This window comes from Pongo abelii, chromosome 20, assembly GCF_028885655.2.
Source record: "Pongo abelii isolate AG06213 chromosome 20, NHGRI_mPonAbe1-v2.0_pri, whole genome shotgun sequence".
NCBI classification, from domain to species: domain Eukaryota; kingdom Metazoa; phylum Chordata; class Mammalia; order Primates; family Hominidae; genus Pongo; species Pongo abelii.
The window spans coordinates 3,551,577-3,578,051 of NC_072005.2; the positions used below are offsets into that span (position 1 = coordinate 3,551,577).

At 57.9% G+C, this 26,475-nt stretch overlaps 1 protein-coding gene across 4 annotated transcripts in view; it reads right to left on the reverse strand.

Moving 5' to 3' along the window:
- PIP5K1C (phosphatidylinositol-4-phosphate 5-kinase type 1 gamma) overlaps positions 1 to 26,475 on the reverse strand; it is a 70,986-nt gene that overhangs the window by 35,543 nt on the left and 8,968 nt on the right. For all 4 annotated transcript variants that reach the window (XM_024237660.3, XM_024237659.3, XM_063719275.1 and 1 more), the window contains exon 2: positions 1,270 to 1,301. In XM_024237660.3, coding sequence (XP_024093428.3) covers positions 1,270 to 1,301 — 32 coding nt within the window. The remainder of the gene's footprint in view (positions 1 to 1,269; positions 1,302 to 26,475) is intronic.

Below are 26,475 nucleotides of genomic sequence, written 5' to 3' on the forward strand. Positions count from 1 at the left end.
CCTGACCCCTGCCCCTGCCCTCCCTCCACAGCCAACGCTGCTCAGCCATGTTCCCTGCATTCTCCCAGGCGGCCGCCAGGGGGCAGGCTCTCCCCAGAAATTCACCCCGCCACCCGCGCCACCCTCCACACTGCCCCCAGGCCAGGGGACTCTGAGGAAGGATCCCAGGGTCCCAGGCCTGGTGGACAAAGCCCTCCCAGCTCTGGCTATGGACGCAGGGCCCAAGGGCGGCCCAGGTGGGACAGGTGCCTTAGGGACTGCTCCTAGGAATGGGGCTCATGGACAGGTGCCTTGAGGACTGCATGCGGGATGGGAGATGCGGCAGCTCGGGTGCTCTCGGGGGACGGCCCACCCCACTGCGCCCACTGGGGCTGGGAAGAAGGCCACTCGGCGCCACGGGGCTGGCAGAAGCTGCAAAGGCAGGGCCAATGTGCAGAGAAAGCTCTCGGGAGGAGACAGGCAGCAATGACAGGACCCATGTACATGCAGACGTGCACACACACAGGCAAATATGCACACAGGCAAACACACGTGCACACGTGCACACAGGCAAACACGTGCACACATGCACGCAAGCAAACATGAACACAGGCAAACACGTGTACACATGCACGCAGGCAAACATGCACACAGGCAAATACACATGCACACACGCATGCAGGCAAACATGAACACAGGCAAACACGTGCACACATGCACGCAGGCAAACATGCACACACACGTGCACACACGCACAGAGGAAAACGTGCACACACGCACAGAGGAAAACATCACACACAGGCTGCACACAGCCTCACTGTGCACTACGCCTGTGTGGCTCACTGACACTGAGGGCGTAGGTGCAGCTGGTAGCCTCGGGCATCGCCCTCTGGGCAGCGTCTGACCCTCCAGCCAGGTCTTCCATTCCTGCCCTCAGTCCCCCTGTGAGAGCTGCTCTCTCCCCACCGCCCACCTCCCAGAATCCTGGCTCCATGTGGCCTGGAACCCAAAGAAGCCCTTCCTGCCCCTGCAGCCCTGACCAGGCACCCCTGCCACAGGGGGCGTGGCCCCTCAGATGCAGGGCCCCCTCCTCCATCACGGAATTTCACCTCAACCTCTCAAGACGCAGTTGGTGCAGACCTCATGTTCATCCTGCCTGTGGACACTGGATGGCATTTGGGGCCCAGAGAGGGGCAGTGAGCTGCCCCAGGCCACACAGCTTCTCCGCGAGTAGGGAGGCAGCGGGTCAGGGTGGGGACCCCAGGCCCTTCGTCCCCTCCAGACACTCACCTCTGTTGGGGCCGCCTTCTTCTGAGCCAAACCTGCGGAAGAGACAAGCCGGGTATCAGACAGGAAACCGGTGACCTCTGGGAGTCCTGGGCCCAGCCCCCGACCCACCTCCTGGCGCCCCAGGCCTGGTGTGTATAACTCCGCGTGGGGCCGGTCTCAAGGGTACACACAAGTGAAGACATGGACTGAGTGCGCTGGGAGGATGTGATGAGGGCGGGAGCCGCTGGGGCCTGCCATGGTCACCCTGGTTGGCAGCCACTGGGGCCTAGAGCAGGGGAGAGGCTTTGCAGCCTCTGGGAGGTAGGTAGCCGGTGACGCCCAGGCTTGGCACCCACCACGGAGGGCCTGGGGCTTGGACCTGCCTGGAGGAGGGGAGGGGAAGTGGGGAGCAAACCTCCCCCGGCTCTGACCCCCTTCACGCCCAGATATGAGGTTCTGGGCAGTCAACAACCGAGCAGGTCTGAACTGACCAAGCCCCGCTTCCCCGGAGGCAGGCGCCAGGAGAGGCTCGGGCATGGGGAAATCAGGTGCCAGCGTGGGGAGTAAGGGGGGCAGTCCCCCGCTGTGGCAAGGGCAGGCTGGAGTTGCGGGGAGCGCCCAGCACCCGGGCAGCTGTGGTCAGTGGGAACTGGCCAGGGGTCCCCAGGGCTGGCGTTCTCCCTGCCCCTCTCCAGAGTGAGGTTTGTGGAAGGATAAGGGAGGCTGCGAGGGGACCCCCAGCCCTGCCCTGGCTCCTGGGCCCGCAGCCTCCAGTCAGCGCCTGCAGCAGGGCCCGGGCCGCAGCTCCAGAGAGGACAACAGGGGCCTGTAGGATTGAGCCAACGGGCCCAGGCCTGGGCTGAGCCGGGAGCACCTTCCTCCACGCGAGAAGGCTGGGACGAGGGGAGCAGGCGAGACTCGGCTCCTAGGACCCAGGACCACATGCCCAACCCTGGCTCCCAGCAGCAGGGCCCTGGGGTCCCCATCTGGAGAATGGGAACAGACTCTACAGCTGTGATTATGAGCCCTGAGACCGACGGGAGATGATTCTGGGGGACCTGGGAGCCCGATGTCCTCACAGGGTCCTCACGAGATGGGGCGGGAGGGTGAGTCAGAGAGGGACTGGAAGAGGCTGCGCTGTGGCTGTGAAGAGGGAGGAAAGGACCTGAGCCGACAGATGCGGGTGCCTCTAGACGCTGGGAAAGCGGGGAAACGGATTCTCCTCTGCAGCCTCTGGTGGGCCCAGCCCTGCCCACAGCTTGACTTTAGCCTGGTGAGGCCCTGTTCTGGGGCTGGACTCCTGGCCCCGGAGCCCTGAGTGGGGAAGCGATGTCGGCAACTGCAGGGAACGCACGCGCTGGCGTCCACCACGCGGACGTGGGGAAGACCTGGTCTCACCCTCAAGGGGCTCACGGTCAACAGGGGTGGGCGCAGGCCTGGGTGTTTGATGTGGGGTGACAGGCGGGGTGCGGATCAGCAAGGGGGGTTTCCCTGGGCTGGTCATGTCTGAGCTCAGTGCCGAACAAGGATGCCGTGGCAGCGGGAGGGAGCTCCAGGCGGAGGGAACGGCAGCACAAAGGTCACGAGGTGGCTGAGGCGGCCACGCTGCTGCACGGATCACAGCAGCGTCCTCCAGGCTCACACAGAGGCGGCTGCCGAAGGGGAGCGCCTCCCTGTTGGATTCTGATGCTGGCATCACCCGGGGCCCAAGGGCATGGAGACAAATGCTTCTTTTCAATCACACAGGGGCTGTGGGTCAGGGCTGACTCCGCCCCAGCGCTGCCAGCATCTTCTCACTCCATTCCCCCTTCCTAGAGGAAGAGGCTGAGGGTTGGGGAAGGGAGGGCTGGCCGAGGTCTTGCAGCTGGGGGTGCTGGGGCAGGCCCTCAAAGGGGATTATTAAGAGCCCGTGGAGACGCTCGGGCTGCGCCGGAGCGTGTGCAGGAGGGTGCGGCACGTGCCCCGCTCCGCTCTGTAGGGCTCGGCCCTCTGGCTGCCTCCCTGCTCTGGGCTGGGCAGCAGTGCATTGGAACTGGTCTGGCCCTGGCTTCCAGGCCGGCTAAGGTGAGCAGGGGAGGCCAGGACACGTGAGGGGCCAACAGGGCGAGGTTCAGGGAGGTGCAGACAGGTGAGGAGGTGGGTGCGGCGGTGCAGACGGGGGCCATCAGGGGTGGGGACCCGGCTGGGTGTGGACTCGGGAGAGGGGACAGAGGAGAATTTCTCCAAGAGACAAAAAGTCTTTCTGGACCAAGGCCTCACAAAGCCAGCAAAGAGTACAGAGAGGGAGGGAGCCCTTCTGTTTTAAGACGCGGAAAGAGATGCTCAGAGGGAGGGGTGAACCCACCCAAGGTCGTACAGAAGGAGAAGGAAGGTTAAACCTGGGCCCGGGTCGGCGATGTTCCACCCTATCAGCCCTGCCAGCGCCCCTCGGCCCCCACGGGCACTGCGCTGCTCTCGGTGGGTGCACGGGAGACCCACGTGTGTCCCATCTAGAGGCCGCGCCCCAGTGACTGCCCTGCCGTCTGAAAACACGTCCACCGCGGGCACTGAAGGCAACTGAATGCGGCTTGGTGGAGCAGCCCATAGCTTTGCTCTGCTGCCAGGTCAGAACCACCAGAGACACGGCGAAGGCACCGGGTGGAAAACTTTGCTGGGGTCAGGAGCCTCGGGACAGGCGGCAGGCGGGGGAGGGGGTTGGGGTCAGGAGCCTCTGCAGGCAGCAGGCGGCAGGCGGGGGAAGGGGCTGGGGTCAGGAACCTGGGGCAGGCGGCAGGCCGGGGAGGGGGCTGGGGTCGGGAATCTGGGGCAGGCGGCAGGCGGGGAGGGGGCTGGGGTCGGGGCAGGGGTCAGGAGCCTCTGCAGGCACTAGGCCGGGGAGGGGGCCGCATCCGAGACGCTGGTGGGCCCCTGTAGTCATGGTCAGTCCCCATGCCTGCCTGAGGGTGCGGAGTTGGACAGTGTCCCCCCGACATTCACGTCCTTCCAAGAACCTCAGCCTGCAACCGTATTTGGAAAGAGTCTTTGCTGATGTCACTGGGTAAGATGAGGTCGTGCCGGAGTGGGATGGGCCCTGGATCTGCCGCTGTCCTTATAAGAGAAGCCGCCTGGGGAGGCCAAGATGCCGTGTGGGGTGGAGGCGGGGAGGGCACCGCTCCTCCAGGCCCTGAATCGCCAAGGATGCCTGGAGGCACCAGGAGCAGAGGGGTGTGGAGCTTCTCTGCGGTCGGTCGGGAGGGCAGAGACCTGCCCGCTCCTGGACCTCGGGCTCCTGGCCTCCAGAGCTGAGCCAGAACAAACGTCTGTTCAAGGCCTGCTGCTCCAAGCCCCCCAGTCCCGGGGACTTTGTCTGGGCAGCCCAGGACCTCACGTGGGGCGTGGCCCTCCAGTGAGGACCCCAGCCCTGGGTGGGAGGGGGCGTACTCCTCAAGGCAGCAAGAACAGCTAAAGGGTCCTCCCCTGGGGCCACCTGGACGCCCTGCAGGGCTGGGTGGGCAGCAGGTGGGTCCTGGAGGGATCTGGGGGACAGACCCATGGTGCTCACTACAGGGGCGGGGACAGGGACGGAGGGAGTGAGGTGACTCAGGATTCCTGCTGCCGCGGTGACGGGAAGGACGGGCTGCTTCTCTGTCCTTCCAGAGGACAGGGCCAGTCGCCCCCAGGTCTCTGACAGGCCACAAAGGGCCTGCTCTAGGCCATGGCGGGGCGGAAGGTGCTGGACGCTGACGTGATGTTTGGGTTGGCGGCCCGGGAGCAGAACAATTCACGGTTTTACGTCCAGGGTGTGGGGGAAGGAAAAGAAGAGAGGGCAGGAAGCCAGCGGTGGGCCAGGGCGGGACGTTCCAGACCTCATCGGGGGCCCGAGCATCCCCCTGCTGGTCCTGTCTGGGGCCTCTCTGCCCACAGTCCTGACTCTACTCCCGAAACCACCCCTCTGGGGCCCCCCCACACCCACTTGGGTGACTCAGCTGTTTTCCTCAGTGGCCCCGAAGCTGAGAGGTCACAGCGCTTCGGTCCACCCCTGCCCGGACTCTCCCAGGCTTCCTACAGCCCCGGGACCCAGTGGACGCGGTGAGGCCCTCCAGACCCAGCTCTGCTGACCTCACCAGGCACCTCGGGGTCACCCGCGTTGGGTGTAGGCCCCCTGCCTCAGTTTCCCTCTGTGGTTCCACATCTTCACCTGCCCGACTCGCCTGAGCTGGCTGACAGGGGGAGAGGAGAGGGGCGGCTGGCTCGGGCCCTGCTGGGAACGTCCTTGCACTGGGGGCCTGTAGGGTTAAGGGACTGGCCGGGGCCGAAGCACCAAGGTGGAGGTGGAGCAGGACAGGGAGGGGAGGCACTCGGTTGGGGGACCCCGAGGAAAATGTGGGGCTCCCAGGGCAGGCAGGAAGGGACAGCAAGGGGAGACCAGAGCCGAGTGTCCTGTGGAGGAGAGGGACAGGGGAGGAAGCAGAGCCTTGATGCCACCGCCCACCCGGGTGGCCAGGTGAGCGCCATCTTCACTCAATCCTTGCTCCCCATGAGGCCCGCTCAGGGCACAGAGCCTGCCGTGACCCCCATAAGGGGCTGTCATGACGTTGAGCTCTGCTCAGCCTGAGACGTGACTAATTATCTGCTGAATGAGCCACCCCGTTTTCGAGGAAATTAGGTTTTAAAAATAGTCAGGGGAGGAAAGGCGAGCCGCGTTGCGGAGCCGGGAGGTGGCCCCTCTGAGCAGTTTCCGCTGGCCGGGCTGAGCGCCCGAGGCGGGGGCTCTGCCGCTGGGGCCCCTCTCTCCTGGCCCCATCATAGGACCTGGTGGCGACCCAGGCCTGCGGCGCACGGCTCTGATCGCTGGCTGCACGGTGACCTCATCGGCCACCCCACCTCCCTGTGTGCCCGGGGCTTCTCTCTGAGCCTCAGTCTCTCTCTATAAAGTGTGGCTGAAGCCAGCTCGAGCCCTCGAAGCACTGCCGTTCTCCACGGGGCCACACGGCCGCCTCTGCACCCAGCTGTTCCCTGCCCTGCGCCCGGTCTCTGCCCTGGCCCTTCCAGTGCTCCCTGGGCACTGTGTCCCACACCAGCCACCTTTGCCACCCCACCGACACCGCCCCATCCTGCAGACCAGCCTGGTCCCTCCTGCTGACCCGGGAGCTCCCTCAGGACAGGGCCTGCCCTGGGCTGACAGCGTGGGCGTTTGTTTGTTGACTGACCCATGGACTGACAGATACCCGTTCCTCTTCTCTCTGCACAACAGGCCTCCGCCAGATCTTCCTCTCCACATCTGTCTGACATGGACACTGAGGCAGGGAATGACTAAACTGGGGGAGGAGGCAGATTGTCAGGCTGGCTCCACGGCAAGACCCAAAGTAAGAACGGGGACGGAGAGGCCTGGACAGGCAGCCAGAGGGAGGAAGGCATCACAGTGAGAGGAAACAGGGCCCACGCTGGGCTCACCGATAGGGCGCCGCGGGGCAGAGGGCCCAGCGAGGCAAGCTCGAGGGTGGGTGGAAGGTGCCTCAGCCCCTGTGGGCACTTGCAGGGCGCCGTGACAGCAGGCAGGACAGGAACAGTGGTGGCCTCATCCCTGTACAACCAAGGTCCAGACCCCCATGGCTGGGAGGAAAAAGCCCCAGCCCTGGAGGTGGTGGGGGCGGGGGGAGAGTGGGCAGGGCCCTGGAAGGCCCAGAATGACGAAGCTGGGGACTGGGGGGCTGGGGAGAGCGCAGGGCAGGGGAGGGATTCTGTGAAAGGGGGCCCACCCACCCCGCCCCCACCGCAGACAAGGGTCTCCCCAGGCCTCACTGCAGCCCTGCAGGGTAAAGACCAGGCCCTGTTACCCCACCAGACCCTGTGTGGCCCCCTCCCTGCCCCCTGCTCCAGCCACACGGGCCCTTGCTGTCCCTCCAGCACGCCAGCGCCACCCTGTGTCATGGCCTTTGCACGAGTGGTGCCTCTGCCTGGCCTGCCAGTCCCAAGATTCTCTCAGGGTTTGTTCCTCTGTTTCACCCCAGACCTGGCTTAAACATCACCCCTCAGAGGCCTCCCCCAGTCACCCTGCACTAAACGGTCCCCTCCTCACTGCCCGGCACACAGCACCACCTGGCACGTGGCTGCTGTCATCCCCACAACAGGGGGCCAAGCCTGCTCTGTCAGCTGCTCACAGACTCTGGCAAAGCTCTCTGAGGGCAGCAAGGGAAGGCCAGTGAGAAAGGGGTGGCAGTGGGACCCAGGTGTGTCAGAGTAGCACAGGGGGCCTGCACCCCTGTGTGGGGCCACTGCCCAGAGGGCAACTGCTGGGCACCCCAGGACAGGTGCGGGCTCACTGTGACACAGCAACCCGGGTGCGTGAGGACGGCCCAGGCACGGGGTCCTGCGATCCCGCAAGCAGGAAGCAACCCCGGGCCAGAGCTCACGGTCACCTCCCTCATTTGCTGGAACAACCCATCCTCTGGCCTCCCACCATGCAGGCCTCCGACCATGGGGACCACAGGCCCCTCTGAGGACCTGCCAGGACGGCCAGGCTGGGCAGCGGCACTCCACGACACAGGCCGGGGTGGGGACCCAGAGGCGGCAGGGCCGACCCTCAGCTCTGGTGAGGCTCAGACCAGGACCCGGTGGACGAGGGCAGGTGGTGCGAGAATCTTCTCCTGCTAAACTGCAGAAAGGCCTTCTGTGGCTGTCCACAGATGGCTGTGACACTTGGCAGTGGTGTGACTTGCTCTGACCCACAGAATGTGATGGAAGGGATGGCGTGGGCGTGAGGAAGCCTGGCACTTCTCACTGCGCCTCTGGGAACCTGGGCCACGACACTCAGAGGCCAGCTCCCTGCAGAAAGGCCGGGCGGCCCCAGCTGTTCCTGCCATCCCGGCTGAGGGTTGGACAGGCAAGTGCAGGACGAGCTTGAATTTCCTGCCACTGCCGACCACAGCCATGGGACTAACCCCAGGTATGACCTACAGAAGAAGCACCCAACTGAACCCAACCCAAGTAACAGAATTGCAAGCAAATACACGGTTGTTTGAAGCTTCTGTCTGGGGGTGGTTTGTCACATAACAATAGCTAACTGAAACAGACCTCGGCTCACTACAACCTCCGCCTCTCGGGTTCAAGCGATTCTCCTGCCTCAGCCTCCCCCGAGTAGCTGGGACTACAGGCACGCACCACTACGCCCAGCTTTTTTGTATTTTTAGTAGAGATGGGGTTTCACCGTGTTACCCAGGATGGTCTCAATCTCTTGACCTCGTGATCTGCCCGCCTGGGCCTCCCAACGTGCTGCGATGACAGACATGAGCCACCGTGCCTGGCCTATCTGGGGACTTCTTTGGAACAGGAGGAGTTACGGTTTTTAATTCCTTTGTCTTACTTGGATTTCTTACATTCAAAGGAGCATTAATAATCTGTATGATGGATTATTCAGCCATGAAAAGAAGTGAGGCTCTGACGCAGGCCACAGTACGGATGCACCTTGAAGACGTCACACTCAGTGAGAGATGCCAGACACAAGAGGCCATGCAGTGTGTGACCCCATTTCTATGACATGTCCAGGACAGGCTGATCCAGAGAGACAGGGAGGGGATGCGTGGGTGCTGGGGCTGGGGAGGGATGGAGAGTGACAGCCGCCAGGCACAGGGTTTGCTTTCGGGGTGATGGAAATGTACTAGAATTAGTGGCAGCGACTGAACAACTCTGTGAATACGCCGAAAAGAATTTACTCAGTTGCAATAAGTAAGCAGTAAAACACTTTCAAAGAGTGAATTTTGTGTCCCAGAAAAGCAAAATGAAGATGCAGATCCCTTTAGTTGCAAAAGCATTGCCCAGTGACATACACCATCTGGAACCTTCTCCAAACTCTGTCATCCCCCAGGGCCTCAGTTTGCTTGTCTCTAAAGGAGGTCGGGGGACTTAGTTAAGGTGTGACCAGAAGGGCAGCCAGTCTGCTGCAGGCTGGAGCTTCTTACACTGTCTGTGCTGTAGGACTGAGTTCACCCTTTCTTTTCTCCCCATCATGGACCAAGCCTTTTGTAAAACGCAGTAAACAGCAACTACCAAGGTCTGAAAGGCTGGTGCTGACCCTCAGCTTCATACCTCCTCTCTGGTATGGACCGGGATGGACAGTCTTGTCCATGGTGACATCAGACAGCCCTGCCTCAGGCTTCTTCTCTCTTGATATGAATGTACCCACATGCAAACAGCTTGGGGGCCTCCAGGCACCCCCAAAAGCCCATGCAAACCAGGGTCTCCCCCCACAGCACTTAGGGCTGGATTGTTCTCTGGGCTGGTCACTAGGGTTGTCCTGGGCACTGCAGGGTGCTGAGCAGCGTCCCTGGCCTCCACCCACTCCATGCCAGGGGCACCCCCCAGCTGTAACAACCACAGATGTCTCCAGACATGGCCCCGTGTCCCCAGGGGGGCAGGATTACCCCAGGTGACGCCCCGCTTCACTAGCCCCTGAGGTTAAACCCTTGGGTGAGATGTTCAACACGGCTACAACAGCAAATATCTGCACCAGGTGCCGACCAAGCTCTCCCCACGCAGGATCCCACCCAGCCTGACCAGGCAGCCACTCCTCACGGCTTCATCTGACCCATGGGGAAACCGAGGCTGGGAGAGGTAGAAGGATTCTGACACCGCTGGGGAGAACCCACGTGGCCAGGCCTCCCGCGTGAGCATCTCTAACCCATACAGGCCTGGCGTGGTAGGCAATGGCGTCCCTGTTTGGGGACAGGCAGCACCTGACTGATGGTCCCCACCGGGAAGTGACAAGAGACGTGGACTCAGGTACCTGCCCGGCCCTGCAGCCCCAAGCCCAGCGAGTCGCCATAAACTGTCACCCGGTACATCCGCGGTCCCCGGCACCCACCACTCCCAGCACACCCCAGGGAGTGGCCCGCCTGGGCTTGGTTCTGAGCCCTGTGGTGTTTGGGTTCAGTCAACTCTAGAAATCACAATGTTTCTGGAGAAAAACCTGGGTTTCTCGAAAAACAGGCAGACCTAGAACTAAAAGCCTGCACCATCACTCGTTCCCCCGACCGGCCCGGCACGCTCGCCTCTGCCTCCGTCCCCCACGGCCCGCTCGACGGTGCATGGACAGAAGGCGCCTGTGAGCACCTGATCCAGCTGCCAACCTAATTCATGATCACCGTTTGACAGGCTGGGAAATGGGGATTTGGGGAAATTTAGGAAGTTACCCAAAGTCAACGGTCAAAAACCCTGTGATCCCATCTCCGAATCCAGAAAAACCTTCAACGAAATTCAACATGAATTTCATGTCCCCCCAAAATACTACCAACAAAGAAAAAAAGGAGAGAAAAGGAGACTGCTTTTACTTTAAAAAGAAATATAAGACCAGGTGAGGTGGCTCTAGCACTTTGGGAGGCCAAGGCAGGAGGACGGCCTGAGCCCAGAATTTTGAGACTAGCCTGGGCAACATAGTGAGACCCCCATCTCTACAAAAAATTTAAATATTAGCCAGGAGTGGTGGTGCACACCTGTATCTCTAGCTACTTGGGAGGCTGAGGCGGGAGGATCACTTGAACCCAGAAGTTTGAGGCTGCAGTGAGCTATGACTGCACCACTGCACTCTAGCCTGGGCGATGGAGCAAGATCCTGTCTTAAAAATAAAATAAAATAAAAAATGAAAGAAGTATAAAGCAAAAAGTTATGGGAAATGCCTTAGCGTCAACCACAAGACCAGGGGTGTGGCTGTGAGGCCACCACTGCGGCAGAAGTGCCGGCTGGAGTTATAAGACAAGCAGCAGAGAAAGGAACGAAGACTGAAAAGAAAAAGAGAAAGTTTTAGGCCAGGCTTTGCGGTGGCTCACGCCTGTCATCCCAGCACTTTGGGAGGCCAAGGCAGGCGGGTCACTTGAGCCCACGAATTAGAGAGCAGCCTGGCCAACATGGTGAAACCCCGTTTCTACTAAAAATACAAAAATTAGCCGGGCGTGGTGACGGGCACCTGTAATCCCAGCTACTTGGGAGGCTGAGGCAGGAGAATCGCTTCAACCTGGGAGGCGGAAGTTGCAGTGGGCCAAGATCATGCCACTGCACTCCAGCCTGGGCAACAGAGTGGGACTCCCTCTCAAAAAAAAAAAAGAAACAGTGAGTCTAGTTCAAGATGCTGAATCGTGTTAAGTGTTGACAAGTGGGGGTGCTAAGGTCTGCAACTTTGAAACGCTTCCAAAAAACAAGCTGAGAGGGATGGTGGAATGGAGGGATGGCAGGATGGAGGGATGGTGGGATGGAGGGATGGGGGATGGAGGGATGGAGGGATGGGGGATGGAGAGATGGAAGGATGGTGGGATGGAGGGAGGGAGGGATGGAGAGGTGGGAGAGGGATGGAGAGATGGAGGGATGGAGGATGGAGGGATGGAGGGAGGGAATAGAGGAGGGATGGAGGGATAAAGGGAGGGATGGAGAGATGGAGGGATGGAGAGATGGAGAGATGGAGAGATGGAGGATGGAGGGATGGAGAGATGGAGAGATGGAGGGATGGAGAATGGAGGGATGGAGAGATGGAAGGAGGATGGAGGGATGGAGGAGGGAGGGAGGATAGAGGGATGGAGGAGGGAGGGAGAATGGAGGGAGGGAGGAATAGAGAGATGGAGGGATGTAGAGATGGCAGGATGGGAAACGGAGGGATGGAGAGATGGAGGGATGGAGGATGGAAGGATGGAGAATGGAGGATGGAGAGATGGAGGGACGGAGGGAAGGAGGATGGAGGATGGAGGGATGGAGGATGGAGGGATGGAGGATGGAGAGATGGAGGATGGAAAGATGGAGGGATGGAGGATGAAGGGATGGAGGAGGGATGAAGGGATGGAGGAGGGATGGAAGGATGGAGGGAGGGATGGAGGGAAGGAGGATGGAGGGATTGCGGGATGGAGGGAGGGACGGATGGAGGGATGGAGGGATGGAAGGAGGGATGGATGGAGGATGGAGGGATAAAGGGAGGGATGGAGGGATGGAGGAGGGATGGAGAGATGGAGGGAGGGATGGAGGGGTGGAAGGATGGAGGAATGGAGGGATGGAAGGAGGGATGGAGGGATGGAGGGAGAGATGGCGAGATGGAGGGAGGGATGGAGGGATGGCAGGATGGAGGGAGGGATGGAAGGAGGTATGGAGAGATGGAAGGATGGAGGGAGGGATGTAGGGATAGAGAATGGAGGGATGGAGAGAGGATGGAGGGATGGAGGATGGAGGGATGGCAAGATGGATGGAGGGAGGGATGGTGGGATGGCAGGATGGAAGGAGGGACGGAGGGATGGTAGGACGGAGGGAGAGATGGAGGGATGGCGGGATGGCAGGATGGAGGGAGGGATGGAGGGAGGGATGGACGGCAGGATGGATGGCAGGATGGAAGGATGGAGGGATGGCGGGATGGCAGGATGGAGGGATGGCGGGATGGATGGAGGGATGGCGTGAACACAGCCACCTGCCAATTGCAATTCCCAGACAGTAAGTCATGGGTCTACTGCCCAATTCTTTCAACTTTTCAGCACTTTTGAAAATTCTCTTTAAAAATCCCTTTCCCCCAGGGGAAAGGTGAGTCTGATCTTGGATACAGGTGTTTTCAAGCTCTGGGGAAACATGGTTTTTGAGGGAACTCTGCCTGAGGAACCTGAGTAGGGACACGGGTCACAGAGGATGCCCCCAAGCTCCAGTGGGCCCAGCCCTGTGCCCAGGCTCCCCACCCAGCACCACACCTTTGAGGGGCATGTTCCTGCCTCAGGGGCTTTGTGTGTGCTGTGCCTGTGTCCCTGCTTGGCCGGCTCCTGTCCTCCCGTTTGGGTCTCAGCCTGACTCTCGCCTCCCCAGGGAGACCGTCCTCACAGCCACCTTCCTACCCGCCCTGCATCCCGTTCTATTTCCTCACACTGCACATCAGTCGGGACTGATCTTGCTCCTTCCCGTGGGAGCACAGACCTTGTGTCTCGTTCATGGCTGCTCTCCCAGACCTACCTGCTACTCAGTAGGGGCGCAGCAGCACCAGTGAATGGAGCTGGGGCAGGGGGGCTGGGCTGGATCTGGGAGATCCAGAGGGGTCCTCAGCTGTGGAGGGGGAGCACTGGAGAGGACGTGACCTGGGACCTGGGCTCAGGCACACAATGAGTTGGCTACCAAGATGGGGCATGAGGAAGAAGCACAGGCTTGGGTCAGATGTGCTGAGAGCAGTCAGGACCTGCAGGGTTGGAGCGGCCCAAGGGACGCCCTGGATGTGGCTTGACGTGCTGGGCTGGGCACACATGGTGGACGGAGTGGCGGAGCAGGCAACTGGAGCCTAGAATGTGCCTGGCACGTTGTAGATGGTCAAGAAACTTTATGCAGCAAATGAAGAGGCAGATGCTGTGGGAGGCGCTGCCCGGGCTATGGTAGGGCTTGGGGGATCCCAGCTCCTCCCCTCTGGCCCTGTGAGAACACCCTGGCTACAGCCCCCTCGGGGGGACATGGCAACGGCCTGGAGCCCCACAATCAAGCCTGGAACAACGGCCCTGAAGTGACTACAGGCTAGTTCTTACCCTGAAGATGCACTCTCTCCTGATTCTGAGACTCCCAGTGTGGTGAATGGTGTCAGGTGATAGTCCGTCTGTTGGCTCGTTCATCCGTTCATCCATCCATCCATCTATCCATCCATCCATCCATCCAAACCAAAATCAGCAAGCATCTCCTGGGTTTGGGGGATGACACACAACTGAGGTGGCTGGCTCTCTGTCTAAATGCAACTGTCTTTTTTTTTTTTCTTTTGAGACGGAATCTTGCTCTGTTGCCCAGGCTGGAGTGCAACCGCGCCATCCTGGCTCACTGCAACCTCTGCCTCCCAGGTTCAAACGATTCTCCTGTCTCAGCCTCCTGAGTAGCTGGGATTAAAGGGATCCGCCACTATTCTCAGCTAATTTTTCTATTTTTATAGAGACGGGCTTTCACCATGTTGGCCAGGCTGGTCTCACTCCTGACCTCAGGTGATCCACTCACTTCAGACTCCCAAAGTGCTGGGATGACAGGCGTGAGAGCCACCGTGCCCAGACTGTCTAAATACAATGTCTAATAAGAAAAGGTTTTAAGCACCTGGAAAGCACAGAATCACATAAAAGACACTCGTCTATTACTACATAGGTCAAAAAACATCTTTTCTGTTTATCCCTTAAGTCAGGGCTCAGCAAACTTTTGTAAAGGGTCAGAGGAGGTCAGGCGGAGGCCAGGATCTCCTCTGGGACAGGATCTCCTCTGGGACAGGCTTCGAGCGTGGCCCTGGAGGTGGAGGGAGTGACCTAAATGGAGGTCTCACCAGGGGAGACTCTGCCCTCCAGGGCACACTGGGTGATGTCTGGGGCCATTTGTGGTTGTCATGACTAAGGGTGCTCCTGGCATAAAGTAGGTGGAGGCCAGTGACACTGCCCAGCGCCCTGCAGTGCCCAGGACGGCCCTACCCCAGAGAAGGATCAGGTCCCACAGGTCGGCAATGCTGAGAGGCAGAGACCCTGTTCTAGAGACTGGGGTGGCAGAATCCCGCCCCGTCCCCCGCTCCCCGCCCCCGCACACACAAGAACCTGGAGTCAACACAGTATGGAGGTATGTGGGATGGGCGTGCGGGCGGGCAGGGTGTTTCTGATACGATTCTCCAGGTGTGTATATTGTTTCAGGAAAAGAACACCCGTACCTCTATCATCTTGTCCACTTTTTTTTTTTTTTTTTTTGAGACGGAGTCTTGTTCTGTCGCGCAGGCTGGAGTGCAGTGGCATGATTTCGGCTCACTGCAACCTCTGCCTCCCGGGTTCAAGCGATTCTCCTGCCTCAGTCTCCCAAGTAGCTGGGATTACAGGCATGCACCACTACCACTTGGCTAATTTTTGTATTTTTAGCAGAGACGGAGTTTTGCCATATTGGCCAGGCTGATCTCGAACTCCTGACCTCAGGTGATCCACCCACCTCAGCCTCCCAAAGTGCTGGGATTACAAGCATGAGCCACCGCGCCCGGCCCACTTTTGTCTTTTGTTTGAAGTTCCCTGTAATAAAAGCTGCAGCTGGTACACACATCCCCCCGCGGGCTGGTGCTCTGCAAGATGCGTCTCTGACCCTCTCAATGCCCCATGAGGTGACTGGCATTGGACCTATTTTACAGCTATGTAAACTGAGGCTCAGAGGTCTGGCCTAGTCAAAGGCAGCGACAGTCGCTCCAGCCTGGACTTGAAGGGCAAACGGCAGCCCCTGGGGGAGGAGCAAAGCTAAGGCACATTTTTCAGATAAACTCCAGGGGGCCACTTAGCCAAACGAGCCCTGGGGCCTGGGTTTGGTCCTCTGGCCTCTCAGGCCCACCAGGATCCAAGGCGAGCTCCTTCCCCGTCAGCCTGGCGTGTACGAATATGCTTCCATGAGCCCAGATTTCAGGGCCTGCTGCACGCTGCATGCTGGTCTGACCCCATCACCACCCCCACCAATAGCACAGAGGGGGACAAACAGAAGGTGCCTAAAACTTAGAAAAGGCATCGTGGGCTGGGTGCAGTGGCTCACTCTTTTAATCCCAGCACTTTGGGAGGCTGAGGCGGGCGGATCACCTGAGATCAGGAGTTCGAGACCAGTCTGGCCAACATGGTGAGGCCCCATCTCTACTAAAAATACAAACATTAGCCAGGCGTGGGGGTGCGCGCCTGTAATCCCAGCTACTCAGGAGGCTGAGGCAGAAGAATCGCTCAAACCCAGGAGGCGGAGGTTGCAGTGCGCCGAGATCACGCCACTGCACTCCAGCCTGGACAACAGAGCGAGACTCCATCTCAAAAAAAAAAAAAAAAAAAAGCATTGCGGGCCAGGCGCAGTTCTCATGCTTGTCATCCCAGCACATTGGGAGGCCGAGGCGGGAGGATTGCTTGAGCCCAGGAATTCCAGACCAGACTGAGCAACATAGCAAGACCCCATCTCTTCAAAAAATAAAAAAATTATCTGGCGTGGTGACATGTGCCTGTAGTCCCGGCTACTCGGGAGGCTGCAGTGGGAAGACTGCTTGAGCCCTAGAGTTGGAGGCTGCAATGAGCTGTGATGGTGATACTCCATTTCAGCCTGGGTGACAGAGCAAGACTGTCCCTGTAAAAAAAATTTAAAAAATAAAACAAAAAGAGCAGAAGCTCTCTTGGAAGCAGCTCCTCCAGCCCCAGTTGAGCCTTCAGAGGAGGCAGTCCTGGCTGACAGCTTCACCACGGCCTCATGAGAGACCCCGAGTCAGGACCACCCAGCTACGTCACTCCCAGACTCCTGACTCAGAAACTGTGTGAGGTCACAGATGTTGCCTCGATGAACATTTCCTAGACAGAGGCCCAGATGGAGAACACCTCACCTCCCCTCCTTCCCTTCCCCTCCCCTCTTCTCCTCCCTCTCCCCTCCTCTCCTCCCCCTCCCTCCCCACACCAGGCTTGGTCCTGCCCTAGGGCCTCCGTGCTGGCTGTGCCTCTGCCTGGAACTCTCTCTCCCACCCAATCTTGTTCAGGTCTGGATCAAATGTCACCTCCTCAGAGAGGCCCCTCCCTGGTCACCCTGCCCGCGCTGGGTTTACTTCTTCTCTCTACTCCTTGGATCCTCCACATTTGCTCCCTCTGAGGCCAGAAGCCCGGCCAGGGCAGCAACATCATCTTTCCCCTCTGCAATAGTGCAGACAGCACGAGCCTGGCACGTGGGTAAGGCTGCCTGCAACAGTGTCCTCCTCCCAGGAGTCCCACGGAGGTCTGGGTCCAGGGCACAGTGGGCTTGGCTCAGGAGGGAAACAGGGTTGGACGGGGTCAAGAGCCTGGGGGCGCAGGCTGCTTTCCGTCTCTAACCACGGAGCCACCCTGGAACAACTGGAGCGCAGCGAGGAGCTGGCCAGAGACGAGCTAGCCCACCTTCACCGTGTGTGTGGCGGGGCCCGCACCATATGAGAACCCCATGGCTTAGTCACGCAATCATCCCAACCACCCTGTGACGTAGGCACTATTACTGCTCCCATTATGCAGAGGTGGAAACTGAGGCTCAGAGAGGTCAGATCGTTTGCCTGATCATGCAGCAAAAATGTAGGAGTGGACGCACCTGATTCCAGGAGGTCAGGCCCCAGGCTGCGTCACCACAGCAGGGACGGCAGGAGAGTGAGGAAGAGCCAGGCGGGGGAAGGGCAGAGGGGCCTCCCAGGCAGAGGCACAGCCAGTGCGGAGGCCCCGGGGCAGGACCGTGTCTGGGATCAGCCCGGGCACAGCAGGAGCATCCTGTGCAGAGCACAGCCAGCCCCCGCTTCCCCTCCCGGGCAGTCCCACACCTCCCCCACATTGGAGCCCCCGCCACCCCGGCCAGTGCTGACTCTGTCTCTGCAGCAGGCCCAGCCCCCAGCACAGGAGAGGCAGAGCAGATGCTTCGGTGCCTGGAGTAGCGCCCACGGCCTCCTGGCTGGGAAGTGGCCTCTGTGTCACCCACTGGACCTCAGGATTCCTCAAAATAAAGACGGAACGATGAGAAGAGCCTCCCGCTCACAGCACTGCGGTGGTAACCACACCAGTCATGCATGAGCACTTCTTTGCCTTATAATTAGAGGCATCAAGATGAGCTCATTGCCGCCCCCTCACCCCACACACATCATCCAGCGCACAATCTCACAGCACTCACGCACAGATGGGGACACCTGCTGCCTGCCAGGGTCTCTTCCATCCCGGGGGCAGGGCTGACCTCCTTCCCCTTGAAAGTGGTCTCAAGCCCTGCTTTGGCCAATCACATGACGCAGAAGTGACACGGGGGGAATTCTCCCATCAGCCTCTCTGCTCTCTTGGGATCCTTCCAGTACGATGATGGGGCCAGGCTGGACAGCGGCAGTGATGCGGAGAGAGGCCTGGGACAGGAGGCCACTGGGGTGTGCCAGCACAAGCCAGATGCCGCAGCAGAACCGACCTGCTGAGCCCAGCCAAGCCCAGCCAATCCCAGGAAACTGACAGCAAAAGCACTGTGGTGTGAAGCCTCTCGGTGTGGCAGTGGTTTGTTGCATAATCCACAACTCCCACCACAGACGCACCCAGAGCGGGGCCACCACCTGCTCAAGGTCACCCGGCACATAGGGCCCAGGCAGCAAAGCCCCGGGCGGCTCTCTCCCTCTGAGCACCAGGATCTGGTTCCCTGTGACCCACCAGGAGAATTCAAGGTCTTAGTGCCACACGGCTTCCAACACTGCAGACACGTCACTCAGCAGTCAGGGCCAGACACGTGAATCTTAGAAGGTTCCAAGTTATTTCTGGGTGTGGGATGGGGGAGGGTCTCTTACTTTGCAACTTCCATCCTTTGGTGCCATCTGAAATACATATTTTGTCATTTTTATTTATAGAAATGAGGCTTTTCTCAAAGCATTAACACACTCAACTTGTAAAACAGGCAGAGGAAAAGAAAACAAACAGTGTGAACATCTGAAAAAGACGCCCAGACCCCTCTAATGAGAAAAGACATGCTATGAAACCAGCCTGCCAGCAATGGGGTGGGGACGCAGGGGGTCCTCACACAGCTGGAGGTGATGCCTGTGTCAATGGATTCTCCCCGGGGGCAGCCTGCCAGCATTTCTAATGTGTGTGCCCTTGGCAGCAACTTCAATTCTAGAACTTTCTCCTAGATAACTTCGGCACAGGTAAAAAGACAGGAGTCTCGCTGATTATGCGGACCTCATAAGGTCCTACAAAGACTGTCTAAAGCAGGGGCTGGTAAACCACAGTCCAGGGGCCAAACGCAGCCCACTAAAGAAAGTTTTATTGGGCCGGGCACGGTGGCTCACGCCCGTAATCCCAGCACTTTGGGAGGCCAAGGCGGGTGGATCACGAGGTCAGGAGATCGAGACCATCCTGGCTAAAACGGTGAAATCCCATCTCTACTAAAAATACAAAAAATTAGCCGGGCGTGGTGGCGGGCGCCTGTAGTCCCAGCTACTCGGGAGGCTGAGGCAGGAGAATGGCGTGAACCCGGGAGGTGGAGCTTGCAGTGAGCTGAGATCGTGCCACTGCACTCCATCCTGGGTGACACAGCGAGACTCCGTCTCAAAAAAAAAAAAAAAAAAAAGTTTTATTGGAATATGGCCACACCCATTTGTTCACAAATTGTCTGGCTCCTTAAGTGCTACAACGGCAGTGTGGAGGAGTTGTGACAGAGACCATCTGGATCACAAGCCCTGAAATGTTCATCTTGAGTTTTTTGTGGAGACGGGGTCTTGCACTGTCACCCAGGCTGGAGCACAGTGGTGCCACCATAGCTCACTGCAAGCTCTGCCTCCCTGGTTCATGCCATTCTCCTGCCTCAGCCTCCTGAATAGCTGGGACTACAGGCGCCACCACACCTGGCTAATTCTTTTCTTTTTCAGAGATGGGGGTCTTGCGTTGTTGCCAAAGCTGGTCTCAAACTCCTGGGCTCAACTGATCCTCCTACCCTGGCTTCCCAAAGCACTGGGATTACAGGCGTGAGCCACTGTACTTAGACTAAAAGCTAAAAAATTTACTATTCAGCCCTTTACAGAGTTTCCTAGCCAGGAACAGTGACTGACACCTGTAATTCTAGCACTTTGGGAGGCTGATCCTCCCAAACACAAATACAAAAATTAGCCGGGCGTGGTGGTGGGCGCCTGTAGTCCCAGCTACTCAGGAGGCTGAGGCAGGAGAATGGCATGAACCAGGGAGGCAGAGCTTGCAGTGAGCTGAGATCGCGCCACTGCACTCCAGCCTGGGCAACAGAGCGAGACTCTGTCTCAAAAAAATAAAAATATAGGCCAGGTACGGTGGTTCACGCCTGTAATCCCAGCACTTTGGGAGGCCAAGGCGGGCAGATCACCTGAGGTCAGGAGTTTGAGACCAGTCTGACCAACATGGAGAAACCCCGTCTCTACTAAAAATACAAAATTAGCCAGAAGTGATGGTGGGCACCCGTAATCCCAGCTACTTGGGAGGCTGAGGCAGGAGAATCACCTGAACCCGGGAGGCAGAGGTTGCAGTGAGCCGAGATCGCGCCATTGCACCCCAGCCTGAGCAACAGGAGCGAAACTCCGTCTCAAAATAAATAAATAAATAAATAAATAAATAAATAAATAAATAAAATCACAAACCTGAATGAATGTAAGAGCTAAAACTATAAAACTACTTTAAAAAATGGGGTAATAAATCTTCGTGACCTTGGATTAGGCAACAATTTCTTAGATAAACACCAAAAGCATAAGCAAGCAAAGAAAAAACAGATCAAGGCCAGGTGCAGTGGCTCACGCCGGTACTCCCAACACTTTAGGAGGCCGAGGTGGGAGGATCGCCTAAGGTCAGCAGTTCGAGAGCAGCCTGGCCAACATGGTAAAACCCTGTCCCTACCAAAAATATAAAAATTAGCTGGGCGTAGTGGCACACACCTGTAATCCCAGCTACTCTGGAAGCTGAAGCAGAAGATTAGCTTGAACCCAGGAGGCAGAGGTTGCAGTGGGCTGAGATCATGCCACTGCACTCCAGCCCGGGTGACAAAATAAAATAAAAACAGATCAAGTGAACTTCATCAAGACTTTTGTGCCTCACAGGACACCAGCAAGAAACTGGAAAGGCAACCTGCAGAATGGGAGAAAGATTTGAATCATCTGTGTGCTAAGGGCCTCACATTTAAAATACATGAACTCACAACCCAATAATAAAAACCAGGCCAGGCAGTGTCACACCTGTCATCTCAACACTTTGGGAGGCCAAGGAGGGAGGATGGCTTGAGTCCAAGACTTTGAGACCAGCCTGGGCAACACAGCAAGACCCTGTCTCTACAAAAATACAAAAATTAGCTGGGGGTGGTGGCAGCGCCTATAGTTCTGGCTACTTGGGAGGCTAAGGTGGGAGGATCACACCACTGCACTCCAGCCTGGGCAACAGAGTGAGATCCTGTCTCAGAAAACAAGCAGGAAGCACAGACAACAAGAAGAGTTGGTGAAGATGTGGAAAAATGAAAGGCCCGTCTGCTGCAGTGGGAATGTACGACACTGCAGCCACCGAGGGAAACAGTCTGACAGTTCCTCAAATTGTCCCACATCGGGTTTCTGTGACCCCACAATCCCACCCTTGGACATCAACTCAAGAGAAGTGAAAACCCACATCCACACAAAAACTTTACACAAATGTTCACAGCGGCACATCCACAACAGCCAAAAGGGGGAAACAGCCCGAGCATCCACCACCGGCTGAACGGGTCAGCAGGGCCAGGTCATCCACACGCTGGAGCGGGACGCAACCATGAAAAGGGACGAGGCTTTGACACAGGCCACAGCATGGCCGCGCCTTGAGGACGTCACAGTCAGTGACAGGACAAGACACAGAAGGTCACACAGTGCGTGATCCCATTTTCCCATTTCTATGAAATGCCCAGAAAGTGAGTAAGGTGTTGTCAGGGGTTGGAGGAGGGGTAGAGAGTGACAGTTAATGAGTGATGGACAGCTTTCGGGTGATGAGAATATTCTGGACTAAGAGGGGAGAGTTGTACAACTGTGAACATACTAAAACCCATGAACCGTACATTAAAAGTAGGTAAAACGTAGGGTCTGTGAATTACAACCCAATAAAGCTGCTATTTAAAAAGAATTTAAGGCCGGGCACACTGGCTCACGCTTGTAATCCCAGCACTTTGGGAGGCCGAGGCTGGGAGGCTGAGGCAGGCAGATCACGAGGTCAGGAGTTCGAGACCAGCCGGACCAACATGGTGAAACCCCGCCTCTACTAAAAAAAATACAAAAATTACCATCCTGGCTAATACGGTGAAACCACGTCTCTACTAAAAATACAAAAAAAAAATTAGCCGGGCGTGGTGGAGGGCGCCTGTAGTCCCAGCTACTCGGAAGGCTGAGGCAGGAGAATGGCGTGAACCTGGGAAACGGAGCTTGCAGTGAGCCGAGATCGCGCCACTACACTCCAGCCTGGGTGAAAAGAGTGAGACTCCAACTCAAAACAAAAACAAAAAAAATTAGCCAGGCATGGTGGCACATGCCTGTGTCCCAGCTACTCAGGAGGCTGAAATAGGAGAATCATTTGAACCTGGGAGGCGAAGGTTGCAGTGAGCCGAGATTGCGCCACTGCACTCCAGCCTGGGCGACAGACTGAGACTCAGTCTCAAAAAGAAAAGAATTTAAGAAAGAAGTCCAAGTACGCAATAAGGAATATGTCCCAAACACGGGGCAGGAAAGGAAGCAAGGACCCACAGGTGCAGGGAGCGGTGAGGGCCTGTGGGAAGGGGACACAGACGCACATACACGCACACATGCACAAGCACACACATGCACACACACAGATACACACATGCATACATGCACACAAACGCACAGGCCCTCAGAGGATACCACAGGACACTTGCGGGACACAGCAAGGAAGGGGTGAGGTGGCTGGAGGGGAGGGTACACCTGGGGGACCCCAGCACGGTGGAGGGACAGCCTGGGGTCCACCCGAGCAGTAGGCCGCCCCTCGTCCTTGCCCCTTCTTGCTTCTCCCGGCCGGGTGCTCCCCGCAGGGCACAGAGTCATCCCTTTCCCCGCAGCAGGTGGGCGGGCGGGAGCCAGGGCGGTAAACAGGAAGCCCTGCGCAGGCGGGCGGAGCATCCAGAACTCCGCAGGCCCTGAGCTGTTGGGCCGTTTCCCAGGGCCCCAGTGTCCAGAGAGAAAGAGGCTCCACTGTCAGCACCAAGCTCCTGGGCGGGTCAGGGCAGGAGGCTGTGGGGCGTGGCCAGCCCGCAGGTGGCGGGCCGACGGGATGGGTCAGGGTGCACAGAGGACAGGCTTCCCTGGGGGAAGCCCGGCCCGTGCGGGCTGTGGGAGATCCTGATGGGCCCCGAGCTGAGGCTCCCGCTGCCAGGGTCTGCGCTGTGGCCCCCACCTCCTTGTGGGCTCATCTCCAGCACAGCAGAGGTGGACGTCCCTCGCGGCTGGCTCCCCAGTGTCCCCGTCCTCCAGGGGCCCAGCATCCCTCCGGCGAGTACAGTGGCCCTGAAGGGAATTCCTTCCAGGGCCTGAGGTTAGGCCGTGGTGGGAAACAGAGCGGGGTGCCGCCGGGGAGCCCCCAGGGGCTCGTGTTCCTCATCTGCGGGTGAGAGGGCCCCTGGCCCCCTGCTGTGGGCGGGGAGGGGTCTAGAAGACTGGAAGGCTATTTCCAGGGCAGCACCCCCAGGACTCTGGGGCACACACGTCCCCAGGCAGCTCCGGTCCTCGCCCCCTGGTTTCAGCTCCTGCTGTGAGCACCTGGCCTTTCCCTGGTCCACTGAGAGCCGCGTGTGTTTTTTGCAGTTTTGCTGGTGATTTTGCTGTTGAAATTGCCCCCCCAGGCATTGTCCTCAGGTGGTTTCGTGTCCCTCAGGGCTAGAGACCCGGATGAGCCCCATGGAGAAACCCGTAGTGAAGAGAAGCTTTGCTCAAACAGGACTGAGAGCGGAAAGAGAGAGAGAGAGAGGAGAGAGGGGGGAGAACGACAGCGAGAGAGACACACCGAGCGGGTGGGCCGGGCGGGGAAGGGGGACCCGTGCCCACGTCACCATGGCCCCCCACCCTGTTTTTGAGCCCCCACCCAGCCGCATACACGCCCCAGGGTCCCCCTTCCAGCCTCGCCCCCAACACAGAGCCCGCAAACGGGCGGGGGGCCCGGAGAGTGCCCGGGATGGGGTGGGTGGGGCAGGATTGGCGCACGCAGCCTACGGTCCGTGAGCTCCCTGTGGCTAAATCAACAACATGGGTGTCTTTAAAATTTTCTTAGGATCTCACTCTGTCACCCAGGCTGGAGTGCAGTGGTGCAATCACGGCTCACTGCAGCCTCAAACTCCTGGGCTCAAGTGATCCAGTGATCCTCCCGCCTTGGCCTCCCAAAGTGCTGGGATTACAGGTGTGAGCCACCGCACCCAGCCCTAAAATAAGACGCCTTGGAATAGAAACGAACATACAACAAGGTTACGTATCGACTGGCTGATGGAAACGTCGTGCCCAAAGGCTAGCAGAAACCCAACCTTGGGTTTCCCCGGAGCCAGGGCTCAGTGTGCGCCTGAAGTGTCTGCAGCAGCTTCACAAAGGAACTACCACAAACAGGCCCGGCGCAGTGGCTCATGCCTGTAACCCCGGCACTATGGGAGGCTGAGGTGGGTGGATCACCAGGTCAGGAGTTCGAGACCTGCCTGGCCAACATGGTGAAACCCCGTCTCTACTAAAAATACAAAAATTAGCCGGGTGTGGTGGCGGATGCCTGTAATCCCAGCTACTCGGGAGGCTGAGGCAGCAGAATCGCTTGAAACCGGAAGACAGAGGTTTAGGTGAGCTGAGATCGCACCACTGTACTCCAGCCTGGGCAAAAGGGCAAAACTCCGTCTCAAAAAAATAAAATAAAGAACTACCACAAATAACGGAACTGGCTGCTTCAGGCAGAGAGGCACCATGACAGCGATCGACACGCAAATGGCCTGACAAAAATCACACACACACACACACAAACACACACTCACACAAACTCACATGAACTCACACACAAACTTGCACACATGCACACTCACTAACGCACACACTCCCACACACACAGAATGATAAAGACATGACAAAATGTTAGCAGCTGGTGGATCTCTGTGCGGGCTGTACGGGTGTTCACTGTGGCATTCTTGCCCTTTCTATAGACTGGAAAGCTTTCCAAATTATTTTTAAAAGCCTAATATAATCTGAGCCCCAAGTGTATGGGCCAGAGAAACACCTGGGGTGACGGTCATTATCTCCACAGAGATGGAGAGGGTGAGGTGGGACTCACTTTTTACTCACTGCACGTCTGATTACCGTGTTTTTTTTTTTTTAACTGTGAGCATGTTATCATTTGTTCAAGATGAGACATGGCCGTAGCATGAAGGCAAAGGCAGAGGAGTGGAGCAGAATAAAATGTCCAGAAATAGCCCGGGCGCACTGGCTCACACCTGTAACCCCAGCACTTCGGGAAGCCAAGGCAAGAGGATCACTTGAGGCCAGGAGCTCGAGACCAGCCTGGGCAACTCGGCAAGACCCTGTCCCCACAACAGATGAAAAATTAGCCATGCATGGTGGCGCACACCTGCAGTCCCAGCTAGTTGGGAGGCTGGTTTGAACCCAGGAGGTCAAGGCTGCAGTGAGCTACAATCGTGTCACTGAACTCTAGCCTGGGTGATACAGTGAGACCCTGTCTTAAAAAAAAAAAAAAAAAAGAATTGAAATGTGAACAAAAAAGAAGCTAAGTTATAAAAGTCTTAGCAGAATTTAATCATAACTTCAGACAGGAAGACTTTCCCATCCATGACACCAAACTAGGAAACCGAAAAAGGAAAGAGTGATAAGTTTGACCACATAAACCCCAAAATACCTGTCGGATGCTAACGATCATCATAGGAGAAGATGGCCAAAGAAGTACCTGTGCTTGTGTCACCAATAAATGAGTAGCTGCCATAACAAATAAAGAGCTCCTACGAATCAACAAAATGGTGACAGATAACTGTAGACTGGGAAAGACACAATCATAGAGGTCCCAGAAAATGAGGTCAGAGTTCAACCTGACGTGCGTGCTTACAAGGAGCTCTGCGAGGAAAATGGGCTGGGGAGGGTCAAGGCCAGGGCCACGGAGCTTGCAGGAGCTGAGGCAGCTCAGAGCCAGCCTCGGTGGTGACCCTGTCTCCCTGGTGGGGACACTCCATTTTCCAGCTCTTGACAGAAACACAGGTGACCTTTGGGAGGAGCGGGAGGGAGCTCCCGTGTGGCGAGTTCCTTCGCCTCGAGTGGTCTCTGCTCCCCTTGTGGAAACGCAGTTCCAAGAAAACAAAGAGGAAATGCTGAGAAGAGCCACAAGGACTTTTTCTCTGAGTCACAGAAAGACGAATATACGCTGCAATGACGCAGTGAGGGAAGAAGTCGCCTTGCGCCCATATGGCTGCTGAGGATGGGAGAGATGGACGCATCCTCCGCTGCCGGAACACGGAGAGCCCGGTCTGGTACAGTGCTGATGCCGTGTTTTGTTTTCTGGATTTTACGACATCTTGGGGGCCTCGCTAATCTGGGGATGATGGCCCCTTCCAGGGTTAGCGGATTCCTAAATGTTGCAAATGGCCCGCCTGCGAGCACACTGTGACGTGCAGAGCAACCAACCGCGAGCCCACGCACCTGATCAAACTCCCACGCACCATGCCCAGGTTCCCTGCCCTGAATCACCCCAGGGCCAGCTCCCAGAACAGGGACCACCCCAACAGCCAGGAGCCGCAAACAGTCGGGAGTCAAACCCGCCCATCCTAGGC